We start from the raw sequence: 21,331 nt of genomic DNA, 5'->3' as shown, positions 1-21,331 counted from the left end.
AGGCATTAGCAGTTTTTGACTGTGATTTGAGCAGCTATTACATATTAGAATGATTTCTGAAAGATCATGTGACACTGAAGACTAGAGTAATGATGCTGAAAATCCAGCTTTGAAATCACAGGAAATTTTTCTATTTTAATATTTCCAATGCCATGTTATAAATTTAGCTGTGAGTATGTTTTTAAGTTTGCCAGATTCATTTCAAAATGTATTCTGGAGCACTGGATTGCACAGTTCGACCCAATGTTATTTTGCCTTGCCATTGCTCTCCCTCCACTCAATCTAAGCTTGTCAGAAGAATTCTTATGATAAAGTTGATGTATTTGCACAAACTTCCTCTGAAGCCGTTTCCCTTGCCCTGGACAGAGACTGGATCGTGCACATTTGCTTTGGTTAGCTGAACTCCTGGACAGTGTTGACAGGACATCTGACCCGTTGACAATACTTATAAGCCCACGCAGGCCAACACACCCTAAACACTCTAACAAACAAAACCTACATTCCCTAAATTCTTCACTTCCATGCAAAACACACGCAACATGCATCAAAAAGCAATCTACCCACTTTCCTGTCATCATTAAACACAAAAGAGCTCTAATACACAACTATAAATACTGACACACAGGGGCCTGGAGCCTTTTCCCGCTGAGCTTCCAGCGCGTGGGCAGCATAGGGGGATTCAGCTCGTGTTTCTTCCTCTGATCAGAGACCATGTAGATCCAGACATCAGTCGTTATAAGAATCGCCACAAAACTGACCCAGGAGCAGTGTGAAAAGGCAGCTTCTACTAACACAGGAAATAAACACCCTGACTGAATGAGACTTCCTGTGCAGTGTTATAAAGGATACTCTCTCCTAGGTCAGACTGGTCAGTTTTTCAGAGACTCGTTTGAGTGAGGGAGGTTAGAGCGTGTGTGTGCAGCTGGGATCAGAGGAGAGGAGCTGTAAGAACAAGGCGGTGTGTGTTCTCGTCCCTGCTGGTCGGGGTGAGTTTTCCATTAAATCTTTTTTATGCATTTTTAGAGATGTTTTCTTGCAGTCAAACAGTTTTATTTTTAGCATATGAATTCACATTTCCATTCAGTTCCTCAAAAATGTGATGCTTTTTGATTGTCATGCTTAAAGCACATGCAAAATGTGTCTTTGATGGATCCTTGCTCAGCTAAAAAGGTGCTATGAATGAGGTTTCATCGTTTTTATGGGAGGAGGCCCTTTGCAGGCAAAATGTGATGAATGAATGACAACATGGTCATTTTTCCACTGTTATATTTTTACAGTGCATTTGCTAAAAGGTGGTGTGGAATTCAGTAATTTTATGAAAAATATTTTTTATAAAGCTTTACTGTCCCCATTAGACATTTAGCTAATAACTGGACAATTATACTGTATTATAATATACTGTATATGATATTTTAGTTTTGCAGAATGCTTCTGACACCTGCAGTTGTGAAGTTGTTGTATCAATGATGCAATGTTTAGAAAAATTTATTTTATTTTAAAGATGTTTTACTTTATGCATGTGAGTAAGAATGATTTCTTATCTCTTTTTTTTTGATGGCAGGTACGAGTAGGGAGCTGGCCTCCCCAAATAGACACTTTTGAATCTCATTTTATCATCCTTGTCAGGTATTGTGTTATTTGTCAACGTATTTTCTGATAAAGCTTTACAGGACCATAATTCATATGACTAGACTAAATTGTTATTTAATTAACATCATTAAAAATGTGGTTTATATTTTTTACATTTGATAAATACACAGATTGCTATTTTTTTGTTAAATATACATATTAAAATTATAATATTTATAAATATCAATGCATATTTTATTTATATATCCTTTATCAAACAGAACAATTAATGCAAATGGAAGAGGGATACCGAAGCTCCTCCGAGCACAGTGCAGCTGCCCATGTGATGGAGGTGAAAGGCTACATTAAGGAGTTCACCCGTCACTCCAACGATGTGTTGCTGAACTTAAATGAACTGCGGCATCGGGACATCCTTACAGATGCCACGCTGCTTGTGGGCACTGCCAGGCTGCGCGCCCACTGCGCCGTGCTCATCGCATGCAGGTTGGTCAACAGGGAGTGCCATGATGTACAGTCATTTATTTTCTCCCACCCTCCCTCATTTCTACTTTCCTGCCCCCCTCAGCCCGTTTTCCTGTTTGTGCCAAGATTTGTTTTTGTTTGAAGACATTAGCTCACTTCTGCATGAGATCATATTCCACCTGCAGCACATCTTTTGTCTCACAAGTGTATTGTATCACAGTGGATGTAATTTTTTTGTTTGTTTTTATAGTTTATAGTCTGTTGAAACTTTGTCTGTCTTTTTAAGATCCTTTTTTTATGTTCTTTTTTTTTCGTTTAAATAAAAATACACACTGTAAAAAAGGCTTATATTAGTATTTTTGTATTGTTTCTATAGTCAAAATATCTAAGAATTCTTAAATGAAGATGCATTTATAAGCATAATGACTTAAAATATTCAGCTTTGTTTCCAGGGGGAAAAAATTTGTTAAGTGCATTTTGCCTAAACTAAGTAAAATTATTTGCCAGTGGGGTAAGTAAAATATTCTTAACAAGAGTATTTAACTTATTTCAAGCAAAATGCACTTAATTTATTTTTTTTCTTTTTCTTCTTCTTCTGGAAACAAGACTAAATATATTATGTCATTTTGCTTATTAATTAAATCAATTTTATTTAAGACTTTTTAAGATATTTTTATTTGAAACAAGACAAAAAATGTTTGCAGTGCATTTGTTACCTTTTCTTGCACCTTAATAAATGTGTTTTCCACAGTGGATTCGTCTACACTCTCTTCTCTCATCGAGTGGCCAGTGCTGGCGGTGAGCGGGGGTTTTCTCTCACTCTGCCCGAGGGGCTGGACGCAGGCAGCGTGTCCCTGCTGCTGGACTTCATGTACACCTCCTGCCTCCCTCTCACGCCCCGGACAGTATCTGGCGTGCTCGCAGCTGCCACCTATCTGCAGATGGAGCATGTGGCTGACACCTGCCGAGCATTTATTCACAGGTGAGAAAAAAGACCAAAGCAGAGGAGGTAGCAGAACACTGCAGTCAAAACTATCTCTGGCAACACCAAATACAATGATGCTACAAATCTGAAAAGAGCTCAATATTTATGCAAATAAGCAGATATAGTGATTCATATGGAATGATATTGCGGACTTTATTCAAAAGGAATTGCAAATTGTATTTGCAATTGCGTTTTCAATTTGTGGACGCATAAAATGTGACATAATCCAAACGCAAATGCAAATCGCGCATTACCGTTTTCATTTTCGATTAAGTGAACGCACAGTGTCTGCCAAATTTAAAATGGAAATGCAAAGTCCGTTTGCAATTGTGTTTCTCATATCTTATGAGCTATGAGCCTGTCATATTTAAATAGCAATATTATTTACCACATTTGCCTTTTCACTCTCTCTGCACTGTGCATGTAAACTGCCAAAACTCAAATGGAATCGCAATACCTTTTGCATTTGAATTTCCAACGTCTACACGGAAACCTATCAATCAAGTGACAGGGGTGGGGCCATTTTATTGGGCGTGTTTGCATTGGGAAGTGACGATCGTACTAAAATGTACCATGTTTTTACTAGGGTAAATATGAGTTAACGATAGTGTTTATAATTAAGCCACAGTAGCCACAAATGTACAGTTGTCTGAGACGTTATGAAATGTTCTTTAACATCATGAACCATAAAATGTAGTCAGTGTTCTGCTATTGTTTATTTTCATAATAGGTAAACACAGGCCACAAGTTAACACGGTCACATTTCCTTGATTCAGCAGCTGCACGATGTAAAATGCACAAAGTCTGAACTACTGAGGATGCAAGTCCGAAATCAGCGGCTGAAGTTAGTAGGATAAACAAAAAAATAAAGAACGTCTGTGTTGGCCCGGGTTTCGAACACGCGCTAAAAGACGGTATGGCGTGAGAGATTACAGTCACTAACCACTGAGCTACCAAGCTACACTGAATTAGCACCAGATCTCTAGATTCAAGACAGGACTCTTTACATCGTGCAGCTGCTGAATCAAGGAAATGTGACCGTGTTAACTTGTAGCCTGTGTTTACCTATTATGAAAATAAACAATAGCAGAACACTGACTACATTTTATGGTTCATGATGTTAAAGAACATTTCATAACGTCTCAGACAACTGTACATTTGTGGCTACTGTGGCTTAATTATAAACACTATCGTTAACTCATATTTACCCTAGTAAAAACATGGTACATTTTAGTACGATCGTCACTTCCTAATGTAAACACGCCCAATAAAATGGCCCCACGCCTGTCACTTGATTGACAGGTTTCCGTGTAGACGTTGGAAATTCAAATGCAAAAGGTATTGCGATTCCATTTGAGTTTTGGCAGTTTACATGCACAGTGCAGAGAGAGTGAAAAGGCAAATGTGGTAATTAATATTGCTATTTAAATATGACAGGCTCATAGCTCGTAAGATATGGGAAACACAATTGCAAACGGACTTTGCATTTCCATTTTTAATTTGGCAGACACTGTGCGTTCACTTAATCGAAAATGAAAACGGTAATGCGCGATTTGCATTTGCGTTTGGATTATGTCACATTTTATGCGTCCACAAATTGAAAACGCAATTGCAAATACAATTTGCAATGCCTTTTGAATAAAGTCCGCAATATCATTCCATAGACTCTTAGAGAAATTACCCAGCTAACAAAAATGTGTTTTTATAGGAACGTTTTCCATTAAGAATGATTTTGAGAATGTTTTCTGGACGTTCAAAAAGTACAGTGTTTAAATGTTTAGAGAATGTTTGAAACAACATTATGGGAATGTTCCATTTTATCGTTTAGCAGACGTGTAAGCTTTTCGAATGATCTCTGAACTGCCTGAAACTTATAAGTTGTAACGTTTAAAATTGTCCAACTAAAATATTTCCGTAAAACATCCATAAACTGTAAATAAATTTTTTTTTTTTTTTTTTTTTGCTACCATTTGATAACGTTATTAAAGACCAGATAACTCTGAACAAACATTCTATTAATGTTACTGGAAGAATGTTGGTTCAGAACTTTGAGAGAACCTTGCCAGAAAACATTCCTTTTTATTTCTTAGAAAAAAGGTACAAAGCTGTGCACCTGTGGTACAAAAGATAAAAGGCACATCTTTGTATTTTATGTAGCCATAAAGGGTACATATTAGTACTTTAAAATAAAATATTTGCACCTAAAAGTGTCAGAACACCCAACTTCTGAAAACAGTTTTCCTTCTTTCTGTACAGACCGAAAGTGTTTTCTTTTCTCTACAGTGAAAGGATCTCTGTGAGTCCTTCTTTGATGGAGCCAGCCTCCAGAGCATCCCTCGGTGGAAGGTCACCACCTGCTCATCCCACTTTCTTCTCCTCCCCCTCCAGGCCTACCGCTGAGGCAGAAGATCCCATCCCAGACCGAGCTAGGTAAAAGAGTTATGGCGGGAAGGTCTAATAATAATCCTATCTCAATAAAATGTTATTAAAAAGGCATAAAATTAATTTACTGTATCTACAGGGTTCCAAGTGAGAGCTTTGCATCGCCAGATCCAGCAACTTGCCTGATTGCTATCCCTAAGTCTCAGACCATAGAGGAATCTTCACCTGCAACCCCATCCACACCACCCCCAGACAGTCCTTCCCATTCCAGCGGGCAGCCCAACTCACCTGCTGAGTCCAGCGGCTGCAGTCTGTCTCCCCAGCTAAAGGTGTGTATGTTGATATGAACTCTACCTTTCAAAAGTTTGGGGCCAGTAAGTTGTCAGTAATGATTTCTGAAGGATCATGTGACCGTAAAGACTGGATTAATGGTTGCTGAAAATGTAGCTTTGCCATCTAAATTTTAAGTTATTTTAAATTGTAATAATATTCTCACAACATTACCATTTTTCCCTGTGTTTTTGATCAGATAAATTCAGCCTTGCTGAGCATAAGAGACTACTTAAAAAAAAAAACCTTAATAAAAAAATCTTACCAACCTCAAACTGGTAGAATGGCAGTGTGCAGCAATATATGCACATTGCTTTCAGTCCATAGAGAATGCATTAAAAAGTTTCAGAATTGGTTTTTCTTTATGCTTTAATGAAAATCATCAATGTTTTGCTGAGTCTTAATAAATTAGTTTTCACTAATTCCAATATTTCTTCCATACAGAAGCGATCTGAACCCAAGCCTACTCCTGACCCGAAGGCCTGTAACTGGAAGAAGTACAAGTATATTGTCCTCAACCCTCTGTGTGCCACACCTATAAAGGAGGAGGGGCCTGAAAAAGAGCGGCAAACACAAAGCCACGCCCCCTTTGACAATGATAGGATGGGAGTCTCCTCTAAAACAACAAATATCATTCAGACAGGGGAGGAGCCTGGACTGAATAATAGGTTTATAGGCCCTTTTCACTTAATTGATGCAAGAACTTCTGATGTAACAGTTTAATAATATATCGTTATTAAGGAATAAATTAAATTACATTTCAATGTAATGTATTGACAATCGTTCTGTTTCCTCTAGGAAAACCTTGTCTCTTCCATATAACATATCACAGCAAAAAATATATCTTAGTCCCCATCATGTTGTGGACAGCAGTTTGCAGCCCCTGCCCCTTTTGATCAGTGAGGATAAAGGTGAGTGAACATCTCTTAGCTTTATAATGAATAGATGTGCTTACAAAAATACACAGACTGATCTTATCCTCTTCATTTTTAAAAGGTCTCTGCAGTCCTTATATTTCCAATCAGAGTCATTTACTGGGCCAACACCCAATCAAGTTTGAGAACCTCTCTACACAGTTCAGTTACAATGGAAATCAGGCCATAAACACAAAATCTTCCTGCTCAGGTGAGGCTGCTGAGTTCTTTGTTTTGTTTTTTAATGTAGTTTCATGTACCTGTTTATGTTTGCATTATTGTTTTTATTATGTAAAACACTTTGAGAAGGTTCTTTTAAAGGCACTATATGAAATGAAAATAAATTATACTGTAATTACAAATGTACAAGTTAAATGATCTTATAATTGTAAATAAATGAACATTTTATTATTACTAGTTCTACCTCTTTCTCATTCATTTCACTCTTTTATGCTTCCACTGACTCAGGAGACAAGCCTTACCACTGTAATGTGTGTGGAGCACAGTTCAACCGGCCGGCCAATTTAAAGACTCATTCCCGCATCCACTCTGGAGAAAAGCCCTACCGCTGTGACACATGCGGAGCAAGATTTGTCCAGGTACATCTGCACAGAATCGCATGTATATATAAATATACACACGTGCATACATATATGTGACCCTGGACCACAAAACCAGTCTTAAGTGGCTGGGGTATATTTTTAACAATAGACAAAAATACATTGTATGGGTCAAAATTATAGATTTTTCTTTTATGCCAAAAATCATTAGGATATTAAGTAAAAATCATGTTCCATTAAGATATTTTGTAAATTTCCTACCGTAAATATATCAAAACTTAATTTTTGATTAGTAATATGCATTGCTAAGTATTCATTCGGACAACTTTAAAGGTGATTTTCTCAATATTTAGATTTTTGCACCCTCAGATTCCAGATCAGATTTCAAATAGTTGTACAGTATCTCTGCCAAATATTGTCTGATCCTTATAAACATCAATGGAAAGCTTATTTTTCTTCAGCTTTCAGATGATGTATAAATCTCAGTTTCGAAAAATTTAGATTTTTCCTTTTTCCTTGTTGAAAGGCATTAATGAAAAGAGATCAACTAATATCATGTTCTTGTAAAACGTGTGTATGTGTGTTGTAGGTAGCTCACCTTCGTGCCCATGTTCTGATCCACACTGGGGAAAAGCCGTACCCATGTAACACTTGCGGAACCCGTTTCCGCCACCTGCAGACGCTGAAGAGCCACCTGCGCATCCACACTGGAGAGAAGCCTTACAGCGTCAGTCATATTTGAACAAATATGTACAGTATATGCATACATCCCTACTGCAAAGTGATGTTGCAATCTCACTCTGCTCTAACCTTTTCTTCCAGTGTGAGAAATGTCACCTGCACTTCCGTCATAAGAGCCAGCTGAGGCTTCACCTGAGACAGAAACATGGCGCAATCACCAACACCAAGATCCGCTACAAGGTTCTGGCAGACCTGTACCAACCTGGACCCACCCTGCTGCAAGCTTGCTAAGAGGCATATCGAAACATCTCAGGCACTGTTGCTATATGCTCTCTCTGCAGATAGGTCAAGATCTAAACTGAAGATTTAAGCTGAAGATTGATGGATCTTTAAAAGAGTATCACAAAGAGTTTAAAGAGGTGGAGTGCTGCATTCGAGGACAGCTTAACTATAAATGTACCCATGAATACAGTCTTCCAAGAATGCAGTACTCCTGCGCTAGATGTGCTGACTATTACCTTTATTATTTTTTAAAATATTTTTGATATATTTTGCTTTGCATACTTTATTTTCCTCATGCTATTTAATCAGTTATTTTGATGTCATATTGGCCAATTTGTTCTGTGCCAGGAAAAATGGTGAAAATCATTGTTGCAATCTATATACGGCCCTATTCAGATGGTAATTGTTTTTCTTGGGGAATGTGAGAGTATTATGACAAGATGCTAAACAATTATCATCCAAACAGGACTTAAGACAGTAAAAACATGTTATTTGAAAATACTTTAATGGATATGGAATTCAATGTGTTTTTATTTATTTATTTTTTGTTTGCTGTTATGACAAAGATGGTTTGTGGCAGAGTCTGAATTAGGAGTTCAGATTTGAGGTGTAGGAGTTGAATGAAGGTAAAAATGTTTAGACATATAGAAGAAAGTGGGAAAAATTATGAAAGAAAGATAGATGTAGCCAGGAAGTGTAAAGAAGGAATTAAGCATGTTTGAGAAGGAACAGATAAAAGATACATTTGTCTGGTTTTAAAAAATTAATATGATGTAATTTTATTTATTTATTTTGTTTTGTTTGTTAGTTTTGCCCAAAAGTACAGCTCTTATTTGTTTTTGGATGCTTTCTGGTGTTTGTACTATATTTTGTTTCGTATTTAAGAAGATAACAGAACAGCCAGAATGGAAAAGCTCAAATATAACCTCTTAGTTGTTTATTTAGCAGTTATTCAGTATGTAAACGTACTAATTTAAAAGGCCTGGAGCCTATTTAAGTAACAATAAGAAAATGCGTAGAGGACTAGCCTCTCTGTGTATCTTTTTAATGATACTTATGTTTAAGAAAACATTTCATGATTTTTATGGTGTATTATAGTTGCTGAGAGTCCAAGCAGGTTGAGGACTAGCCAAACTAATATACATGTAAAGATTGATGATGATGATGATGATGATGATGATGATGTCAACAATACTATGTTGCACTCTTTTGCTGGACAAAGACAAGACCGATTTTATATAAATTAAAGTTAAAGTAATTTCTCATTATTGTGTGTGTGTCTGTTACAGTGTTATACTGTAGTATTATGATGATATTATTATAGTTTTTATTTTTCTGTTTTCATTTTGAAGTGTTAGTTGTTGTGTGTTGATTTTTTAAATGAGTTTATACAGTTTTAAATTCTTTTTTATTTCAGTTAAACATATATGAAAGTAAGAACTTTTTTGTTTTGTTTTAGGTTTTAGTTTTAGTTAACTATAAATACCTCGGTCGGCTGTTCTCATGCAATCCTGATTCTTAAAAATCACAAGAACAGTGGGAAGATAATTATGGAACTAGTTAAACCTAAAAGTAGTCAATCAAGGCACTTACTAGTAAACTTAAATGTTTCACATATAACTTCAATGTCTGATTCTTGGAGCCCAGAAGAACAAAGATTTCACCTCTTAACCCTTCCTTCCTCTGATTAGCTCACAACTTAGACCCGTCTCACCCTAAAGTGTCTCAGCTTCTCTATGGGTGGTGCTTGAATAGGAACAATGGAGCAGCTGGCACCTGTTTCCGGTGTTAGACAAAAACTGGCCCCATGCACACACTACCTGTTTGTCCTTATGTTTGGAAGTTTTCCTCTTAGTTTGACCTAGGAGCACCACCCGCTGTTTCTTATTTTATGGATGATCAAACATGCTCACAGCTGAAGGCAAACGTGTGGCAGGTGGAGATCACCAAGCTCACAAAGTATCAAGTTTTATATGCATATATATATATATATATATATATATATATATATATATATATATATATATATATATGTGTGAGCTGTGATCTAGTCAAAATACCATAAAACAATCTCCATATGACATATACTTCCATTCAAAAGTTTGGGATCAGTAAGACTTAATGTTTTTTAAAGATGTCGCTTATGATCATCAAGGCTGCATTTATTTGATCAAATATACAGTAAAAAACTGTAATCTTGCAAAATGTTATTGCAATATAAAATAATGGTTTCTATTTTAATATCCTTTAAAATGTAATTTATTTCTGTTACGCAAAGCTGAATTTCATCAGCCATAACTCCCGTCTTCAGATCCTTCAGAAATCATTCTAATATGCTGATTTATTATTACAATTTTCAATGTTGGCAACAGTAGTGCTGCCAAATATTTTTTGGGAAACTGCAATATTTTTTTTTTCAGGATTCTTTGATGAATAAAACGTTAAAAAGTACAGCATTTATTCATGATATAAATATTTTCTAACAATAGAAATCTTTGTTATCACTTCTTATCAAGTTAACACATCCTTGCTGAATACAAGTTTTAATTTTTTTTAAAAGAAAGAATACAATTTTACTAACCCCAAACTTTTGTACAGTTATGTATAATGTTAGAAAATTTATATTTATCAAAGAATCCTGAAAAAATACAAATAAAAATTATCACAGGATCCAAAAAAATATTAAGCAGCTCAACAGTTTCCAGCACTGATAATAAATCAGCATATTAGAATAATTTCTGAAGGATCTTGTGACACTGAAGACGGGAGTAACGATGATGAAAATTCAACTTTGCATCACAGAAATAAATGTTATTTTAGATCGTAATAATATTTCACAATATTACAGTTTTTCCTGTGTTATTGATCAAATAACAGCCTTGATGAGCATAAGAAACTCCTTTAAAAAATACTAAAAATCATTCTGATCCCAAACTTTTGAATGATAGTTTACATATATAGTTAGGTCCATATATATTTGGACACTAGCACAATTTTCATAATTGTGGCTCTGTATGCCACCAGAATAGAATTAAAATAAAACAATCAAGATTAAATTTAAATGCATATTTTACAATTGGTGAATACCATAATCATGTGAAGTGACATTCAGCCAAGTATGGTGACCCATACTCAGAATTTGTGCTCTGCATTTAACCCATCCAAAATGCACACACACAGAGCAGTGAACACACACACACTGTGAGCACACACCCAGAGCAGTGGGCAGCCATTTATGCTGCGGCGCCCGGGGAGCAGTTGGGGGTTCGATGCCTTGCTCAAGGGCACCTAAGTCGTGGTATTGAAGGTGGAGAGAGAACTGTACATGCACTCCCCCCTCCCACAATTCCTGCCGGCCCGGGACTCGAACTCACAACCTTTCAATTGGGAGTCCGACTCTCTAACCATTAGGCCACGACTTCCCTCAAAATACATACATAAAGCGATTCTTCTTAAAGAGGCAATCTAAGAAAGTAATAGTAAATATTAGCATTTTATTTTTAAGTTTACTATAAAACAATTGTATTTGTATGTAATACTAGGCCTACATTTCATTTTTAATAATATTATCACACGTTATTATTTAGTTTATTATTTTATTTTGAAAATGAAGTAAATAAAGTGCTATAATATTATAACTATTATTAATATACATTTTTTATAGTTATATTTAATGGGTCACTCTATATCCAGTATGAGGACCAAACTAAATCTCCAGGTTCTCTAAAAAAAATATGTGCACCCCTGGGGAAGTCGTGGCCTAGTGGTTAGAGAGTCGGACTCCCAATCGAAAGGTTGTGAGTTTGAGTCCCGGGCCGGCAGGAATTGTGGGTGGGGGGAGTGCATGTACAGTTCTCTCTCCACCTTCAATACCACGACTTAGGTGCCCTTGAGCAAGGCATCGAACCGAACCCCCAACTGCTCCCTGGGCGCCGCAGCATAAATGGCTGCCCACTGCTCCGGGTGTGTGCTCACAGTGTGTGTGTGTGTGTTCACTGCTCTGTGTGTGTGCATTTCGGATGGGTTAAATGCAGAGCACAAATTCTGAGTATGGGTCACCATACTTGGCTGAATGTCACTTCACTATTTTAACTGACCGGAGTACTGTACGTGCTCGTAAACGAATGAAAACTAGCTAGCTCGTGAGTGCTTTTGTGAGTGTTTTTGTTGAATATCTGTTTCTGTTAAATTAATTTACCTATTAAACTGTGCAATTTAATACCAGTACGGATATCAATATGATGTAACGTACACATAAGAAATTGCATATGACAAATATTTAATTTTCCTAAAATAATTTGTATTCTTCATATTACTTGTATGACTGGGTATCTAAAATGTAACTGAATAAGTCCGAATCAAAACTTATTCGTAAAGTAGTGTCTTTTGTGAAGTTACAGCCCAGTTATTCATTAGGTACTAGTACTTAATCATTATACTCGTGCTTATTCCAATACTAACTAGTATTTAATTATACCCTTCTTGTTAAGAAAAAATAGAAAATAGAAAAAAATATTTTTTAGTTGCTAGTAACTTTTTAAACCAGAGATATCCTGAACTTAAAAGATACTAGTACTTTTTAAATTTGCATTTCAGCCCAGTATGGTAATCGTATGTTGAATATTAATGAGCCAGCAACATATAGGAGAGAGATTAAACAGGAAACTGAAACAAGAAGATGGATGTACTTTTTTGAGGAAACCAAATAGAAAATAAACAATTATTTGTAGTTTTTTTTTTTTTTGTAAACACTGTAATTTCGAAAACAGTAGCCTAATATGTTTGTTTGTCATCGAGTGACCTCTGGTGGCAGGATGGCGATAAGACGCCAGTTTTATTATCTGTTATTTCTCCTCCAGTAAAAACAGCAAATATCAGGTATTTTTATAAGAATAAAGTATATTTAAAATGCAATGGTAATCTACTTAGCCTTTATCACTGTATAGAATAATATAAAATGGCATGATTTGTGCCTCTTTCTGTTTAATGAAACCATGTCAGATTGCAATAATTAGCTATTTCAAAGACTCGACTGATGTTGTGAAGTGAATTTGGACTAAAACATATCATTATACTTTTGTTGGACAACAGGTTTGTAATCTTTCCTTGTGTTTTCATGGTAACCAATTAACAGGATAGGCTAAAATACAAAGCCAGTAACCCTACTTAATCAAATTAATTCTGCATATTAATGCATGGTATTACCATGTGGACTCTGATTGGACGGTGGAGAGGTACTCATGTTTATGTAATGATCTGTTTAAAAGAAGATATCTCTTAATACATTCTCACTAGTTCTTTATGAGGTTGAAGATATCGCCAAATGAAAACGGAGTCATAGTTATACTTTTTCCTTTTTTTTACTAGTAATTATTGCAATAGTGACCAGTATCTATTTAAATATTACTAGTAAGCCTTTATTAGATACTAGTACTTATTTAATAGAAAATATTTATTTATTAGGTTGTAGTACTTATTTATAAGACACTAGTATATTTTGTATTTACTACTAGTGACTATTCTTATCTTACTTGTCAGATCTGCTTTTTTACTCATCTTATGTTATGACTAGTCCAAATGGCTACAGTAGAGTTCAATTAAAAAATGTACTAGTAAATAAAAAATCATACTAGTAACATTTCTAACAAATACTAGGATCTAATACATTTGTACTAGTATCTATTGAATAAGCACTAGTATCTAAAGGACAAGTACTAGTATCTAATAAATAAGCACTAGTATCTAATGAATAAGAACTAGTATCTAATAATTAAGTACTAGTATTGAATTAAAAAGTACTAGTAACTTTACAAAAGACACTAGTACCTAAAGATTAAGCACCAGTAATTAATGAATAAGTACTTGTACTTAAACCAAAAGATACTCATATCGTTAAATTAGATACTAGCGCGGTTTATATAATAATTGTTAAAACGGCTTGCCATACCGTTTGACATTGGTCACGTGATTTCTACGTTAACCAGCGAGGCTTCATGTGGCACGCCCATTTATTCTCGACACAAGCTCCGATGCCTCGGTTCAAATGTAACCTCACTAGTATTTAAAACGAAACGAATGACCTGATGATGACTCGACAGGAAAAAGGGTGAGGGGGTTATGGGTAAGTAACTACTGATCTGCTCCTGAAACATTAACCGGTGTTCCAAATGCATTTTCAAACGAATTACATTTTGCATGGAATATTTTATGGTATTTTCACAGACTCGGAGTCGTATATTGTATGTCATTCCATCTGTTCGTTTCATACTGTTTTGTCTAAAAGGTGTTTCATTGTACAACATTGTATCTCCTGACAGTGTTTGTGCGGTACATCCACGATACAAATATAGGCTATTCGCGTCTGTGTTGCTACTTATATTCCACTAATACATGATTAAATCGTGTCATTGTCACTGTCATGTAACAGTGTGCGAAATATTATTTAAACAGACAGGAATGAGACGGGTTTGCTACAACAAGCCTGACCTCATGAATATTAATTAATTCACTCTCTCTTATCCTCTGTCGTGTGACTTAATTAATATTTATGAGCCATATGCCTGATTTTCATTGGACGTAGTTATACCTGTGACCTTTTTTCTTTCTACATTACCATATAATTGTTATTAATTGTTGTTAAATCTAGTATGTTGACCGTTTGACCACTATTTTAAAATTGAAATTTAACAAGCTACAAAATAAAATATTTTAAATCATTTAAATGTACGTATATTTTTTTGTAAAGTTTTCAAATGTGTACAAGCACAAATTATCATCTGAAAATATTTTCATAAGTCTTCAAATATTATATACTAAGCACCTGTAAAAACACACTGGTTATGTAATGATGTGTTGCATGGACAGGAGGCGCCTGTTTCGTCCGAAAGGCAGAGGAAATTGGGCAAAAGGTAGGTGTATCATGCTAGTTTTTATTTTATTTTAGCAGTTATGCTTGTTATTCCTCTTTATTGTGCATATTTATGGTATAGGTGCACATTCAACATTTAAAATCGACTGTTCTTGTTTGGTTGTGTCAAGAAAATTACAGCGTAACTGTAAACATTTTAGTAGTTTTAATGAAACCTGCTAAATGAAATATCTGTTAATAAGAAATATTTTTTAAAGTAAAATATGTATAATTTACATGCATATACATGCATAAATATGTATGAAGTATAATTAGTGGAGAAAATTATATTTAGGGCAGTTTGCATATCATTATTATTATTATTATTATTATTATTATTATTATTATTTTGTAAAATATACTTATTATTTGAGGAAAAGAGCATTCAGAAAGTCCCCTGCCACATGAACAATTTTAATTAGTTTGGTTGTGATTATATATGGTTCTACAAAACAATGTTTGTCTTTCCATTTTTATGATGCACATCCCACAAAGTATCGTCCAAATATAAAATTAAAGCCTCTGTATACACTAGCAAGTGGTGAGGTCAACAATATGATTAATAGGCCTATATCAAAATGAAACATAAAAGTACATTCACTGATACTTTTTACAGTATATTTCTATTATAGCATTATAGTAATAAATATGTGCTTTTGAGGCAGCTGTTTTTTAATTAGTGAATTAAAATATAATTGGTATTTTAATATATTATTATTTTTTCATATAAAGTAGTTCAGTACAGTTTTTTTTGGAAGCTTGTCATGTTAAATATACATTTAATCAGATTTTATCCGGTTTGTGATTATTCTCCTGTATGTGCAGGTATTCATTTTATAGACTAGTCTTTCTGGAATACTTTTCTTTAACAACAGAGTCTAGAATTTGGTTATGGAGGTGTTTAGGTTACCATTAAATGTTTAATTAATTTAACATAAATTTACAGCTTTTCTAATTGGCTAGAGACTAAAACTGTGCATAAAAATACTGTTAAGGGTTAGTATGGGTTTGGTTTGGGCATATGTGCTGCCTGACAGAATGTGTTTTTAATACATTTATAACAGTAATAGCTTTTCTTATACACTGCAAATGTTTAAATGCATTTGTTAACAGTACATTCTCTTTCTACCGATGTTTTGATGTTAAAGTTAGCACCAAAAAATAAAATAACATTTATTGATGACCCAGCGGTCATCCTGACCTGAGTGATCAGATTTTGATTGGTTCAATTTTTCAGACTACTGGAAATGACAGTTCAGAGTCCACCTCAAGATCAACTCGTGTTCAGCATTTTGTTTTAGGACTAAATTAAAAGACTTTACTTCTTCAAAATAACATAGTGGTGTGTGAGTGTGTGCTAAAGGACACCTGACTGTTCAATGCATATAAATCATCTTAGTTGTAGAATTGTAACTGGTAAGTGTTTAACAGCTCTGTGACGCTGAATGAACAGATGTGTTTAGTTTCAAGGTAATGTTAAAGAGACCATGGAGAGTATGACCGAGACCAGTTATTTGTCAAGAAACAGAGCCCTATGTAGTATAGTAGATGCGGTTTTAAAAAAAAACAAGAAGCAACCTAATTACTTTTATTGATTTGTTGACAATGTTTTAATGTAGTCTATGACACAGTTATGTATTATGGATATATACTTCCTCTAGTCTTCTCTTAAAGGAATATGAAAATGTACTCACATTTAGGCCATCCAAGAAATATTTGAGTTTCTTTCTTCATCAGAATAGATTTAGAGAAGTGTGTCATTACATCACTTGTCTAAACCACTAATGCAAACATCACAATAATTCACACGACTCCAGTCCATCAATTAATGTTTTGTAAAGTTAAAAAAATCTTTTATTAAGGTGTTTTTAACTTAAAAACATTGACCCCAGCTAAATAAGAGTCCTCTATCCATAATATTGCTTTCTCCAGTCAAAAATATAATCTTCTCTGAATCAGGAGAGATATATGCACAGATCAAGAGGATAACAGGGAATTGACTTTTTTACTGATGGATGTGTTATTATGGATTGGTATTTTAGAAGTACCAGAAATTAAATATGTCTTGATGGATTTGTTTCTTACAAATATACAGCTTTTTACTTTACAATATGAAAAATGATGGACGTGGATTAATTGTGGATCGTTGTGTTTTTCTCAACTATTTGCACTCTCATTCTGACGGCACCCATTCACTGCAGAGTATCCATTGGTGATCAAGTGATTTAATGCTAAATTTCTCCAAATCTGTTCCCATTAAGAAACAAATTCATCCACATCTTACATGGCCTGAGTCAGGTTTCATTTTTGAGTGAACTATTTGTGTAATCTGTCTCTTCAGTGCAATCATGGAAAAGCCCCAAAAGACACCGGAAGAGCAGCAGTCGTCCCCACAGATGGCGGCACCTGATGGGGGTTGGGGCTGGGTGGTGGTGGGGTCTCTTTTCGTGTCATCTGCGCTGGTGTTCGGGCTCATCCGCAGTCTGGGTGTCTTTTTTGTGGAGTTTGTGCAGTACTTTGGTGAGAGTGCCCAGGCGGTGTCTTGGATAACATCCATTGGCTTGGCCATGCAACAGCTAATGAGTAAGTTCACTCCTTCATGCAAACACAACATGATAAAACAACACAGTTTGGCTTCAGCATTCAGCTGATTACATACGCCTGCCTGCAGGTCCAATAAGTGCAGCCGCATCTAACGTATATGGAGCTCGTCCGGTTGTTATGATGGGAGGATTCCTCTCAGGCCTGGGATTCATTCTGGCATCCCAGGCAACATCTCTTTTACATCTTTACCTGACCATGGGATTCATTTCAGGTAGATGCTCTTGAAGAGAGTGTCTTTAATATTCACCAATGTCAGGATTGTGTTTTTACTCTGTGATTATCTCTGTTAGGTTTAGGCTGGGCGCTGATCTTCACTCCTACCGTTGCGTCAGTGATGCAGTACTTCACCTTGCGGAGATCTCTAGCCATGGGCCTGGGCTTCACAGGCGTCGGACTTGCATCTTTTGCATTCTCTCCACTTTTTCAGTATCTAGTAGAAGCCTATGCTTGGCGCGGGGCCTTGCTTGTCCTCGGAGGCCTCAGCTTCAACATGATTGCTTGTGGAGCTCTCATTCGGCCTCTAGGGACACCAAAGGTTGTGGTGAAGGTATGTGTTTTGAGATGTATAATTAATACTTTTATTCAGCATTTATTCAGTGTTTTAAATGGATAAAAAGTGACTGAAAATGACATTTATAATGTTTCAAAAGATTTATATTTTAAATAAATGCTGTTGTTTTGAACTTACAGTTCGTTAAAGAATACTGAAAAATGTTTCCCCCAAAATATTAAGCAGAACAACTGTTTATCTAGGAAGCAGAATTTTGCAGTGACAAAAGTGAGTGTAAAACATTTATAATGTCCTAAAATATATATTTCACATCAATGTTTCTATTGATCAAACAGTCCTGTGTCAAAAAAAAAATTATCATTGGTTTCCACAAAAATATTAAGCAGAAAAGCTGTTTTTAACATTGCTATTAATAATAAATGTTTCTTGAGCATCAAACATCACAACTTAACAACAGTCTCTTTAGATTTTGAATCTAATAAATGGATTTTTGGCGAGCATAAAAGACCCAAAACTTTTGAATGTTTCTTTTATTTATTTTAATAAATAAGTATTTATAATATTTCAATTAAATATTAATGTATTTAACAATTGATGACTAATAAATATAATTGATACAATTCAACACATTTATATTTAAATAAATGTATTATAATGATTGTTCTGCAGATTAGCATATATAGAATATATGATGCTTAATTACGAAGTTGGCTTGTTTCTTTTTGTGCTGTTCTCAGGCTGAAAACGCGACCAAGCTCAACAAATGTTCTTCTTTGTTGTCCCGTATCTACGAGGGCTTTGAGACCTCTCTGCTTTCACACCGAGGCTTCCTCACATATTCCATGGCCATCACCTTATTCAATGCCGGCTACTTCATCCCTTACGTTCATCTGGTCGCCCACAGTCGTCACATCGGTTTCACCGAGTACCAGGCAGCCTTTGTAATCTCTGTGACTGGTGTGGCAGACATCGTGGGCCGCGTAGCCTCCGGCTGGTTCTCAGACCTGGGCAGGATGCGGATGCAGCACATGCTGGTGGTGTGGACTGGGTTACTGGGCCTCTCTCTGATGCTCATTCCTGTAGCCGTGGTTTACTCGGGACTGTTGGTTGTCAGTGTGGTCTATGGGTTTTGTGCAGGAGCGATGACGCCACTGGCGTTCGCGGTGGTGCCGGAAATCGTAGGCATGGAGCGAATGCTGGGAGCCCTTGGCCTGCTGCAGCTCATAGAGAGCATCGGAGGGCTACTGGGAGCGCCATTGTCTGGTAGGAGCTCATGAGTTCATCACAATAGTTTTATTTAAAGGAAGAGTTCACCCAAAAATGAAAATTTGCTGATTATGTAATCACCCTCATGCCATCCAAGATGTAGATAAGTTTCTTTCTTCATCAAACCAATTTGGAGAAATTAAGCACTGCATTACTTGCTCACCAATGAATCCTTTGTAGTGAATGGGTGCCGTCAGAATGAGAGCCCAAACAGCTTATAAAAACATCACAGTAATCCACTAAGACTTCAATTTGTCTTAAGTGAAAAGCTGCAGGTTTGTACGGAACAAATCCAACGTTAACACATTTGAATCCTAAAACTGTTGCTTTCGACTAAAATATGAGTCCTCTGTCCATAACTTTGCTCTCTTCAGTGAAGAATGATCTTGTCTGAATCATGAGAGAAATATGCTCCGTTCAAGCAAACAGTTATAAACATTTATAAACAAACATGTTGGTAAATTTTGATGTGAGTGGACAACAGCGGATGGAATTTCTGGAGGAGGCATTATTATGGATTTTGGACTCATATTTTAGCCAGAAATTATGTTTTTAAGTTAAAATGCCTTAAAGATGGATTTGTTATGAACCGAGAGCTTTTCACTTCACAAGAAGTTAATTGATGGACTGCAGTTGTATAGATGCTTATGGATTATTGTGATGTTTTTATCAGCTGTTTGGACACTGTTCGCCACCCATTCACTGCAGAGGATCCATTAGTGAGCAACTAATATAAATTCTTCCAAATCTATTCCTGTGAAGAAACAAACTCATCTAAATCCTATACGGCCCTAGGATAAGCAAATATTCATTTTTGGCTGAAGTATTCCTGTAAAACGCCAACATAACTGATTCTGATCATTAGGTTTACAATCAGCATTGAAATAATTATTCCATCTCCATTTTTTCCTCCCAGGCTGGCTGAAGGACTATACTGGGATGTACACGGTATCTTTTATCGCTGCTGGAAGTTTCCTGGTGTTAGGTATGTTGGTTACAATGACTCTTCCCTATTTCTGGTCTTGTACGGCCCCTCCACCCCCATCACCTTCACAGAAGAAGTCTCAGGATGAATCCATTGAAGATGGACTTCTCAAAAAAACTCTGTCCTCAAATTCTGTACCTGAGATACTCTGTCCCTTGGATGATATACCATACTCGGATAAGGAGTAAAAGGTGTGTTGGAAGAGTGACGTTACACATCTAGTGCAAGAACGAGAAGAAATACCTCAGAAATGATGCACATACTAATTTAGGAAAAAATATTTTGATTTTATTTTAATTTTTTTAGAAGGATGTTTTGCATCCTCAACAGGATATAGGCAAGTATTGGCATGGGAATCACAAATCATATTGCACTGAATGGTTTTATACCACATTTTGCAGGAAAATGTTTTGTGGGTAATTTCAGTTAGTGAAATGTCCTCCATGCCAAAGAAAAATTATGTGATATTTGCTATTATGCTTTTCGCCTAATATCAAGACAATCAATTTGATGGAAGTCCTAAGGTTTTGAGAGAGTTTGAAAAACAACAGTCAGTTTACAGCTCAAATTTGCAGTTAGCCTGGCTTGTATAAAGTTTAAAACAAATCAGTCTTAATTTTAAATCTGAATTGTTTAACCATTCCTTATATACACACAATTAAAATACTATTTATTTTATTTGATTGTTTTTAATATAGCCTATTAATACAATTTTTGTATTGTAAATCATTGTGACACACTTCACCTCCGGCCTCCCCTGACAGGAATTTAATTATGATGCACAAATACAGCTTCAGGGTTTGGTGAAAACACTGATGCTTGTAGTGTTTGTTAATCACAAATTACTGAGGAGCATTTTGTATTAATGACTA

The 21,331-nt window shown here is 35.7% G+C and overlaps 2 protein-coding genes across 4 annotated transcripts; both read left to right on the top strand.

Annotated features, from left to right (window-relative positions):
• The first annotated feature begins 215 nt into the window (after positions 1 to 215).
• Positions 216 to 9,451, top strand: bcl6b (BCL6B transcription repressor). The gene is made up of 12 exons (XM_059525558.1): positions 216 to 986; positions 1,562 to 1,626; positions 1,851 to 2,073; positions 2,804 to 3,034; positions 5,321 to 5,467; positions 5,559 to 5,748; positions 6,194 to 6,417; positions 6,548 to 6,660; positions 6,746 to 6,874; positions 7,132 to 7,262; positions 7,813 to 7,950; positions 8,046 to 9,451. Exons 3-12 carry the CDS (start codon positions 1,859 to 1,861, stop codon positions 8,193 to 8,195), a joined length of 1,668 nt encoding a protein of 555 aa, XP_059381541.1. The 5' UTR covers positions 216 to 986; positions 1,562 to 1,626; positions 1,851 to 1,858; the 3' UTR covers positions 8,196 to 9,451.
• Positions 9,452 to 14,174: 4,723 nt separating this feature from the next.
• Positions 14,175 to 20,879, top strand: slc16a13 (solute carrier family 16 member 13). Of its 3 annotated transcripts, none has more exons than XM_059525541.1 (7): positions 14,175 to 14,307; positions 15,051 to 15,094; positions 17,435 to 17,676; positions 17,765 to 17,908; positions 17,988 to 18,244; positions 18,946 to 19,471; positions 20,391 to 20,879. In XM_059525541.1, the coding sequence occupies exons 3-7, from the start codon at positions 17,442 to 17,444 to the stop codon at positions 20,645 to 20,647; spliced, it is 1,419 nt and encodes a 472-aa protein (XP_059381524.1). In that variant the 5' UTR covers positions 14,175 to 14,307; positions 15,051 to 15,094; positions 17,435 to 17,441; the 3' UTR covers positions 20,648 to 20,879. The 3 variants fall into 3 exon arrangements, with proteins under 3 accessions (XP_059381524.1, XP_059381532.1, XP_059381517.1); XM_059525534.1 differs by lacking the exon at positions 14,175 to 14,307 and adding an exon at positions 14,319 to 14,425; XM_059525549.1 differs by lacking the exon at positions 15,051 to 15,094 and having other exon boundaries at positions 14,205 to 14,307.
• Positions 20,880 to 21,331: the final 452 nt, after the last annotated feature.

The sequence above is a fragment of the Carassius carassius genome, chromosome 3, assembly GCF_963082965.1.
Source record: "Carassius carassius chromosome 3, fCarCar2.1, whole genome shotgun sequence".
Lineage (NCBI taxonomy): Eukaryota > Metazoa > Chordata > Actinopteri > Cypriniformes > Cyprinidae > Carassius > Carassius carassius.
Note: the sequence above shows the minus strand (reverse complement) of the source record. Positions and strands in the feature narration are given on the sequence as shown.

Coding starts and splice junctions, on each gene's coding strand:
- slc16a13 (XM_059525534.1), top strand. CDS start 14,354: ATGCATTTTCAAACGAATTACATTTTGCATGGAATATTTTATGGTATT. Junction 17,677..17,764: donor GGCCATGCAACAGCTAATGA/GTAAGTTCACTC, acceptor GCCTGCCTGCAG/GTCCAATAAGTGCAGCCGCA. Junction 19,472..20,390: donor ACTGGGAGCGCCATTGTCTG/GTAGGAGCTCAT, acceptor TTTTCCTCCCAG/GCTGGCTGAAGGACTATACT.
- bcl6b (XM_059525558.1), top strand. CDS start 1,859: ATGCAAATGGAAGAGGGATACCGAAGCTCCTCCGAGCACAGTGCAGCT. Junction 3,035..5,320: donor TGCCGAGCATTTATTCACAG/GTGAGAAAAAAG, acceptor TTTTCTCTACAG/TGAAAGGATCTCTGTGAGTC. Junction 6,418..6,547: donor GAGCCTGGACTGAATAATAG/GTTTATAGGCCC, acceptor TGTTTCCTCTAG/GAAAACCTTGTCTCTTCCAT.